The sequence below is a fragment of the Pyrus communis genome, chromosome 17, assembly GCF_963583255.1.
Source record: "Pyrus communis chromosome 17, drPyrComm1.1, whole genome shotgun sequence".
In the NCBI taxonomy this organism is placed as follows: Eukaryota; Viridiplantae; Streptophyta; class Magnoliopsida; order Rosales; family Rosaceae; genus Pyrus; species Pyrus communis.
The window spans coordinates 19,709,006-19,719,108 of record NC_084819.1 but is presented as its reverse complement, the minus strand read 5'-3'; the positions used below and the strand labels follow the sequence as shown (position 1 = coordinate 19,719,108).

Sequence of the window (10,103 nt, the reverse complement as noted above, 5' to 3'; positions counted from 1 at the left end):
GTTATTTTTGTTTATTTCTGAATTGTTCTCTAACATATTTTGTGTCCACTAGAAAATGTTAGAAAGGACGCTAGGATCAGAGTGAACAATAAAGGGAGAGTCGATAAGAGAGGGTGAGGGTTTACAGGTAAGTCAATGGATGTCTAGGTAGACTGGGGTTTTCATGTGCTGTGTCTAGTGATTTTTTTAGAAGGATAATGCTAGGTAGCAAACTTTTAAACCAAATTTTGCAAACCAAATGATGTATCATCAATAAGAGTTAAGCATGTTAATCAACACTTAAGTAATAATCCAACCATAAACAATCGTATCATTTGGCTTACAAAATTTGGTTTGAAAATTTGGTTCCTTGGCATTATTCTTCTTAAAAGTTCAGAATTTAATATAATGGCTGGAGCGATTGCTCGAGATCTATGTTTCACTAAAGATGAAAACCAAAACTTTTCAAACTTTTCAACTTCACTACGTACCAAACAAGTTTTTGGGTTTTAACGAAAATTATTCTTATAGATGTAAGTACAGTTGCATATAACTGAAACATATGAGATAAAGGAATTGATCATCGTCATAAAGTGCATTAAACATTGATTAAGCATTGCCCTTCTATTCCTAATGGATTTGAGCCTTGTTGTCGTCACCAAAACCATGATCAGCTTGCTTAGTCTTGTTAAGCAAGGCATTGGCTTCTCTCCAATTGTGGTATTTACCAAACAAGACCTCCATATCTTCAAGGGATCGACCCTGCGTTTCTGGATACAACGTATAAAAGAAGACCCAACTAAGCGCAGCAATTCCCGCGTAAAGAAAGAAGGCCCCACCAATCGTGATGGTCTTATACAATGAAATAAAAGTCATGGAGATAACCCCGCTCGTCAACCTGTTTACGGCCACCCCCATACTACACCCTTGTGCGCGTAACTGCAGCGGAAAGATCTCAGAGCTGTAAACCCACGTGATGGGTCCCAACCCGATGGAGAAAAAAGCGACTATGAATAGTACCATGGCGATGCACAACCCGACGGCCCATGGGACCTTGCTGTGGGATTGATCAACGACCGTAAGACCCACACCGAGTAGTGTAAAAGAAACTACCATTCCACCCACGCTGCTCAAAAGCAAAACACGACGTCCAAACCGATCAACTTGAAATGTTGCCACCAAGATTGCAATGGTCTTGACAAATCCAACAGCCACGGTTGCAAGTAGCTTGTCATTGTAAGAAGTGATTCCTGCTTTCTCGAAGATCCTGGGGCTGTACAAAACCACAGAGTCTGTACCCGACACTTGTTGAAAGAAGTGGATACCAAGGGCTGCTATTAAAATGTGGCGAACGGCCGGCGTGGGACGAATGAGCAATTCCTTCCATATACCTTCACCTTGGCTGCGTTTAGAAACCTGAACGACCTCATCCTTTGAGTCTTTGGGGATTCCTGCAGCTTCTTTAATCTCGTCTAGTCTGAGCTGCGATTCCTCTTCAGAAGATGATGTTCTATTTAGTACTCGCTTGGCGTCTCCGAGTCTCCCTTGCATGACGAGCCAGCGTGGTGACTCGGGCATGGCTAAAACACCGAGGGCTAGAAAAACTGAGGGAATTGCGCCGATGCCGAGCATGATCCTCCAGTTCAAGTGGATTGGGAGCTTGGCTAAGGCAAAGTTGGATACGTACCCCAGTAATATACCAACGTTAACAAACACCTACATATTTTCAAAATGATCAATTCTATTAATATAAGCTCCACGTGCATGCATTTGAGAGGTTTACGAAACAATAAATAGGGTGGTTCTATCTACACATCCATTAGTATTTTTCACACACCTCTTGTTAATTTCCGTCTTTTAATATTCTTTAGTTCATTTGATCTTGTGGTCGGAAATTCAGAAGGTGTATGGAAAGTAAAACATGGTGTGGATAGCGCCACCCAGTAGATATTTTAGGAAAATTCTAGGGTGAGCACATTTTTATATGGCATTTATGCACTATCTAATGTGGCAAGTGATGTGTACATGTCACATTAATTAATGAATTTATCTCATTGAATGTTGGTTGCATACATCACTTGCCATATGAGATGATACACTAATGTGCTATAAATATCTGGTGTCCCTAGCATTATTTTTTGGGTGGTGGTATTCACACGCTCTTTTTTACCATCTCACACATTCTTTCAATTTTTGGCCATCGGATCGAATGAATTGAAGAAGACCAGTGGACAAAAATTAACAAGAGTGTGTGGGAGGTAAAAAGGGGTGTGTGAATAGCAATCCCCTACTTTTTACGAGGAAATTGTTAGAATATCACATTTTTTTACCATATTTTTATACCATCGGACGTGGCAAGTGATGGTTTGAATGCCACATCAATTAATGAATTTATCTTATTGAATGTTCATTGTATGCACCACGTGTTACATGAGATGATATAGAAATGTGAAATAACTATATGGTCTCACAAGCATAACTTTTTTCAAATACTTAGAGGCTTATATTTACGTAAACATATCACCCTGGCTAATAACAAAAATATTTAGTATATTATATGATAATATAATGTGGTAATGAAAAAAACCTCAGGGAAAGATGTGAGGAAGCCACGAAACGAGGCTGGAGAGATCTCGGCGGTGTAGACAGGAGCTATCATAAGAGCATAGCCAACTCCAACTCCGGCAATGAATCTACCAAACATGAGGAAGGCGTAGTTCGGTGCAAAACCCATGAGGAGAGCTCCAATAAAGAAGATTGTTCCGGCAAGTACTATGGTGTACCGGCGTCCAATCCAGTCAGAGGTTTTACCGGCCAAGGCGGAGCCAATGAGAGAGTATATATTCAACGTACCGTTAAGAACTTCAACTTGAACGTCGCTAATATTGAGGTTTTCTTTGATGAAGAGAGACGCGCCACTCATTACACCAATATCTGTAAATAAATTTGAAATAAGCATGCGTCGCAGGTGGATAAGTTTCTTCCAAAACAAAAAGAGTAGGAACGGAGAATGGCATATTGCAATAGTAAGATAATATTTTTAATCAAATAAGAACAAGATTGGAGAATGAGTGTATCATTAGAGAACCACAACCACTAACAATGTCCATGAGTTTTAAGGAACAATTACCATAACCCAGTAAGATAGACGTCATTGAAGCCAAAACGGCACAGGCAACAGCAAACTTCTTTGTCTTGGGTTTCTTTGGGGGATCAAAGTCTGCAATACTATTCTGGGGTTGGCCGGAGACGACGTTATTTTCTGCTCTCTGGGCAGCCATCTCCATATCTATAGAGCTAGATAAATGAATTGATAGATAGAGAGAGAGAGAGAGAGAGAGAGAGAGAGAGAGAGAGAGAGAGAGAGAGAGAGAGAGAGAGAGAGAGAGAGAGAATTAGATATGAGGAATGAGCTATTAATCAAGTACCATTTATACAAATTATATCCATTTGTCTGAAATGTTGTTGTTCATGGAAACAAACATCGTCATCCAATACTGTCATCCATCAACGAACAAATTTGAATTATCTTAATTCTAGAACACAATTTAGTTAATTAGTTCTTATATACCAAAGCAACAAAATAAAAAAACTGAAATATGGTTCCATATTTAGTGTCATTTCAGGCATGCAACTATATATGCGCAAAAACTATGTGATATTGTTCCATATATGTTACAAGCTCACCCGCCACCAGAAAATTGGGGTTGCCCTACAAAACCTTGCCCTTAGGAAATAACTAGTTCGTTGCACAAAGGTGATGAAAAAAAAATTGTGAGACAAAATAATGAAATTTGTCGCGCAACAAATGATTGTGCGTTGAAAAAAATGATTCGTCGAGTTAAATTTAACAAAACAAAGAGCTTAATTTGTCGTGTGAAATACAACGAGGCAATAGTATGTTGTCATATTGTCCTAATGGGGACGAAAATGCTGCGTTAGTAAAGCATTGCGCGACGAAACGTTTTGTTTAGTAAACATTCATGCAACAAATTGGAGTAATTTTAATATTATTTAATTGTTACAAATTTGTCGTATGCATATTACTGTTACTCGACGAATATGGTTCTGGCATTTACTGTTACACAACAAAAGGTTTTGTTGCGTAAAGTTTAATATACATATTTTTTTTCTTTTGGGTTGTGAAAACATTTTTTAAATTAAAACAACAATTAAATTTTTTTTTTAAATTAAATTGTAACAATAATTTATAAAAAAGTTAATTACAATTTTTTTTATAATTAAATTGTAAAAATAATTAATAAATTTGTTTTATTTATAATATAAAGAAAATTGTACGTACAATTTCAAAAGTTCTTCATATATATACATTTTGCTAAATAAATACTATCTGCAATTCCCGAAAATTGTTTTTATCCACACTTTACTTTTACTACTAGCTGCAAAATTAACCCAAAAAAAGAAGGTGAAAAAAAGGCAAAGCAACAAAAATTGGTTGATCGATAATAAAAATTACTGTTAACCGTATAATATATAATTGGTTGTCAATAAAAATTAGAACTAAATTAACTCCTCAGTGAGATTCGTTGATCTGGTGCACACTATAAGAAACTGACTCTTTGTATTTCATTACTTAATGTGTAAGAATTACAACTCAATATATATACAGTTCTCTAACAAAGCTTAGTACCTAATTACACATAATTAGGTCTCTAATACAGAGATTAGTTACAAAACTGTTACATCTATAAATGACAGCTGTACAAGCTGTTAGCTATGACTACTTATCCCTTTACACCCCCTCAAGCTAATCGGAGGAGAACCCAGAGAAAGCTTGGATTGAAGGAAATGAAATCGTGCCTTGGGTAAGGACTTAGTATGAATATCTGCAACCTGGTGTTCAGTGGGGACATAGAGCACCTTGACCAAACCTGCAAGAACAAGTTCCCGAATGTAATGGTAATCGATCTCCACATGCTTAGTGCGCGCATGAAAGACAGGATTGGAAGCCAAAGAAATTGCAGAAACATTGTCACACCACAGTATAGGGGGATGAGAAAGAGGGAAAGTAATGTCATTGAAAATCTTGCAGATCCATGTAAGTTCTGCAGCAGTAAGGGCAAGAGAGCGATATTCGGCCTCAGTGGAAGAACGGGCAACAGTGGGCTGCTTTTTAGCACTCCAACTGATAAGATTGGAACCGAAGTAGATACAATAGCCAGAAGTAGAGCGACGATCAAAAACACAGCCAGCCCAATCCGCATCAGAGAAAGCGGTGAGCTGCAGAGATCCCTTTTTGAACCAGATGCCTTGATCAATAGTGCCTTTGAGAAACCGAAGAATGCGTTTAACAGCCTGAAAATGAGTGTCACGAGGACAGTTATATTGATGAGAGATGCCATTGCTGGAGAGAAATGAATTGAACACAGAACTGGTGAATTCACCCCCTGAATCAGATCTCAAGATTTTGATTTTATTACCAATCAAGTTCTCAACATAGGCCTTGAAGATGACAAAGAGAGAAAAGACCTCAGATTTAGCTTTCATAGGAAACAGCCATGTGTATTTAGTAAAATCATCCACAATCAACAAGTAGAATCTGTAACCAGTAACAGAAAGGACTGGAGACGGACCCCAAACATCACAATGGAGTAACTCTAAACTAGTTGAAGTAGAACTAGTGCTAGGAGAAAAAGACAGCTTATGGTTTTTGCCTATTGCACAATCTGTGCAAAAAAAAGATACAGACTTGTCACCAATGGAGGGAAGACACTGCTTATTTAAAACTTTCCGAAACATAGCAGAGGAAGGATGACCAAGTCTGTGATGCCATGTCTTCAACGAAACTTTAGTGGTAAGAAGAGCAGTATGTGAAGAAGAAGCCGGAGAGAGACCTTGAAGGGGATAGAAGCCGGAGAGAGACCTTGTGGGCTGCAAATGGGTGTTCCGGATTAAAAGGAAACCCGATGGCACGATTGATCGGTACAAGGCTCGCCTTGTAGCCAAGGGATTTCACCAGCAAGCCGGTCTTGATTTTACAGAAACCTTCAGTCCTGTTGCCAAACCAGTCACCATTCGCATTTTATTAACCCTTGCTGTCCAAAATGATTGGTTTCTTCATCAGTTGGATATTAGTAATGCGTTTCTTCATGGTTCTCTGAAAGAGGAGGTGTTTATGCAACAACCTCCTGGTTTTGTTGATGCCTCTAAGCCTTCCTTTGTCTGCAAGCTAAATAGATCTCTTTATGGCTTAAGACAAGCCCCTCGGGCCTGGTATGACAAACTTGGTCGCACCTTGCTTTCTCTTGGTTTTGTTAATTCTCAGTCTGATTGCTCTTTGTTTGTGCGCTCTGCTCCTTCTCTGGTGATGGTCTTGGTGTATGTCGATGACATACTTGTTACTGGTCCCGATGCCTCTCAGTGTCAAACTTTTATTCAACAGCTCTGATACCATATAAGAAACTGACTCTTTGTATTTCATTACTTAATGTGTAAGAATTACAACTCAATATATATACAGTTCTCTAACAAAGCTTAGTACCTAATTACACATAATTAGGTCTCTAATACAGAGATTAGTTACAAAACTGTTACATCTATAAATGACAGCTGTACAAGCTGTTAGCTATGACTACTTATCCCTTTACACACAACACAACTCAGTATCACAGTATATGCCTCTTATAAATTTGGTTACTTTCTAGCTAGTTATTTCCTTTTGATCGCTTTGGTACTTTGGTTGCAAACCAATAGAAAATAAGCACCGTCACTCAATATTACGGTCTGGTGGTATTTCTCTTTACTTGAACATGAGAGGTATTAGATTCGAACCTCGTGGATGACTAATTCAATATCAAATTAGATTGTCCATTGTGTGGCTTAGCCGAACTCCTCCCTCAATGTAAACTATATCGTTGTACTAAAAAAATAGAAAATAAGCACCTATGATGCACAAATACTTATGTTTGGTCGTGTATCCATGTAACAACCCGTCCCGGGATTTACTGAAGAAAATGGGTATTTTTGTATTTTCACTAAGTTTGGGGGATACCTTCCTTTTTAAAATTGTTTTTTAAACCTTAATTGGTGAGCCCAAGGGGCCCACCCCCTGTTTTGTCCCCCCTGCCGTGTCCCTCCTCTCTTCTTTCTTCTTTTTCTTTTTTTCTTCTTTCCTTCTTTTCTTTCTTTGTCTGCACCTTTTTCCTTTCTTTTTGAAAACTCCTCCATTCTTCTCTTCTTCTTCCCCGTGACAACACACACACACACACACACCCACAACTACACCTACTCGAGGAAATCATCACCATCATCGCCATTCAACTGCATCTCTCTCTCTCTCTCTCTTTCCCCTGCTCGCGGCGCCGGGAGGACACGAACACCTCCGGCGAGTTTTGGTTGTTTTCCGATTGGGTAAGCCCTTTTTCTTTTTCTTTTCTTATGTTAGACTTTGCCTAGATGTGGTTATTGAGTTTGGGTTCTTGAATTCCAAGGTTTTGGAGTGTTTTTGGCACGGGTGAGTGCACACCCAATTTTCCGGCGAGCACCGCCCCTTTCGAGGCAATTTCCGGCCAAACCACGGCGAGTTGGCCGGCGTGCGAGGTATCAATCTCTTCGTCTCGCTGAGAACTACAACTTTCCTTTTTGTTTCACTCAATTTCATTGAGTATTGAAGAAGTTATGCTCATTTGAATCTTACCCAGTTCCGGCGGACACCGGTGGCTTCCAGGCTGTTTTCCGGCCAACTCCGGCCACAATGACAGGAACCAAGGGTATATTTCGATTCCTTATCTTCGGGGCTTCAATTTGGTATATTGAATGACATGTTTTGGTTGAGTTTAGAGCTCCAACGGAGCTTGGGAATTTTCCGGCCGAATTCCGGCCTTCTTCTCCGGCGGGAAACCCAGCCCAAGAAACCACCCAGGCCTTCAGGCCGTTTCCTTCCCCCACGGGCCTTAGGCCTGTTTTGGTATTTGGCCCAAAACCCTAACCTTTTCTGTTTTTATTTTTATTTTTGTTTACTTTAAAACCCCAAAGGCCTTAGGGCCGTGTGAACCAAGCCCAAAACCCTTTTTAATTGGGCCATTGGGCCGTGAGGTTAAAGCCCAAACTCAGCCCACCTAAAACCTAAACCCAATTATCCTAACCCAAACCCTTTAGGCCCAAACCCGGATCCAACCCAAGTCCAAACCCTTTAACCCAACCTGGATCCAAGCCCAGACTTGTTTGACCCGTTGACCCGGACCCGGACCCGGTCTGACCGTTGACCCGGTCAACGGTCAGCGTTGACTTTGACTTTGACCGGTCAGCGGTCAATGTTGACTTTGACCGTTGACTTTTTGGGTTTCCGTGCGGAACCCCTCCTAGGCTAATTTCGACGTCCTGAACCCGTTTCCGATGTCCGTTTTCCCAAATTCTTTTGGTTGAGTAGAGTTTGACTAAATGTACCATTTATGTGCTTAGGGGCAATTATCTGTGGCGTTTCCTTCTTCGCTAGATGGCGTGTCTTTTCGACGGCGAAGTACTGTGAGTGGACCCCTTCTAAAAATGCATGTTTTAATGGTAGAATTGCATACACAGAAAAGCATGACTTTACGATTATGTTTTATGAACGTTTTACGAGATAACATGCTTACTAAGGCTAGTTTGAATTATTACTATTTTTCCTATAACCCATGTTCTTATAGCATATCTGATGGATGACGATATGATATTTAGAACATGTTTAGAACACCTCTTTATAGTATAGATGATGGATGACTTTATACTATGAAGTTGATTTTCAATATATGTATGTTCACTGGTTTTGTACTTACCTAGTGGTCATTTCCGCTACGGGACGTAGGGATAGATCCGGTCCGTCCCGGGCGACGGTTTGGTGTTGGCATAGGGCCTGAAATGTGTTTTCCTCTGACTGTCTGCTCAGAGACGGGGAGCCGGCAAAGGGCCTGAAGTGCATTTTCCTCTGACTGTGTGCTCAGAGACGGGGAGCCGGCATGGGGCCTGAAGTGTTATATCGGACATTCACTAGTGATTATTATTGTTTATGAGAATGATGATTTGAGACATTGCACGACATGCTAGATTTCGGAAAACCTATGTTTCTCATTATACTTGTGTTTTCATAAAACCTGGGGGTTAGTATGTTGATAACTGTTTTATTATATATATATCAACCTGGTCCACTCATGTTTGTTTTGCGCCCCCTTCAGGACTTAGAATCGAGGCATACAATCCCGACGTCCAGGCACTTCCGCATCGGCATCTTCGAGTCCTCTCGGTGTAGGACCCACTCCTTTGTTTCATTCAATTTTATATTATTTTCTTTTAGTGTTCTAGATTAGAGGTGTGCTCTGAACACGGTCCTTATTTACATATTAATTATTCTTTTATATTTATAAACCTTATTTATCCCTTGTTTTCAGCATTTGCACTTAATAAATGGCTTTCGTCACCCTCGGGTGTCGGCCAGCACGTGCCTACCTTGGTATTCGGGGAATATCGGGGTCGGGGCGTGTCAATCCATATTTGATACTTGATTGGATACGATATTTGCCTGATACTCTCGGATACTCATCCGATATGTATCATGGTCTATGGACATGTCTCTGACTTGATGGATATGTGTATCCTATATTTAAGATACACGTATTTGGCTTTTAGAATTCATTTACACTTTTAAAAAAAGATATGAAGATGAGAAAATTAATAGGAGACATCTATAATTGAAAGTTGATGAATACAAAGAGAGCTTCATTTTAATTAAAACCATGAATACAATCTCACACTTCTTCTACTATATATAAGCAGGATTAGATTTCCAACTTTTCTTCTTCAACAACTCAAATGTACTTGAATTTGAATGATGAATTATGTTTTAAAATGTATATTTTTATTTGTTGTATCCATAGCATATCGTATCTCAATTTTTAGAGATTTTCGTGTTGTCGTGTCGTGTCATATCGTATCACTGTATCCGTATCTGTATCCATGCTTCATAGATAAGCATTACTCTTTCCTTTTTATCAGTTCGGTTATTAGTATAATGTCATATTGCTTTTTCTGGAGTATCATGTGTGCATTGATTTGTTGAACTATAAGCTCTGTACGTAGCTACAAGGAATGGAGGATTGCAGATTGATATGGCTTGGTTTCTGTTTTAGATT

General features: G+C 39.5%; 1 protein-coding gene and 1 long non-coding RNA gene across 2 annotated transcripts; one reads left to right on the top strand and one right to left on the bottom strand.

Moving 5' to 3' along the window:
• Nucleotides 1-609: 609 nt before the first annotated feature.
• On the bottom strand, nucleotides 610-3,266 carry LOC137723327 (putative polyol transporter 1). Its single transcript, XM_068462491.1, has 3 exons — nucleotides 3,110-3,266; nucleotides 2,567-2,913; nucleotides 610-1,695 (listed from the first exon to the last, which is right to left on the bottom strand). Exons 1-3 carry the CDS (start codon nucleotides 3,264-3,266, stop codon nucleotides 610-612), a joined length of 1,590 nt encoding a protein of 529 aa, XP_068318592.1.
• A 3,919-nt stretch (nucleotides 3,267-7,185) lies between these two features.
• Nucleotides 7,186-9,344, top strand: LOC137721712 (uncharacterized). The gene is made up of 5 exons (XR_011066704.1): nucleotides 7,186-7,350; nucleotides 7,431-7,539; nucleotides 7,641-7,709; nucleotides 8,401-8,463; nucleotides 9,150-9,344. It is a non-coding gene; the product is annotated as an uncharacterized lncRNA (long non-coding RNA).
• The last annotated feature ends 759 nt before the right edge of the window (nucleotides 9,345-10,103 follow it).

Coding starts and splice junctions, on each gene's coding strand:
- LOC137723327 (XM_068462491.1), bottom strand. CDS start 3,266: ATGGAGATGGCTGCCCAGAGAGCAGAAAATAACGTCGTCTCCGGCCAA. Junction 2,914..3,109: donor GTCTATCTTACTGGGTTATG/GTAATTGTTCCT, acceptor ATTTATTTACAG/ATATTGGTGTAATGAGTGGC. Junction 1,696..2,566: donor TCCTCACATCTTTCCCTGAG/GTTTTTTTCATT, acceptor GAAAATATGTAG/GTGTTTGTTAACGTTGGTAT.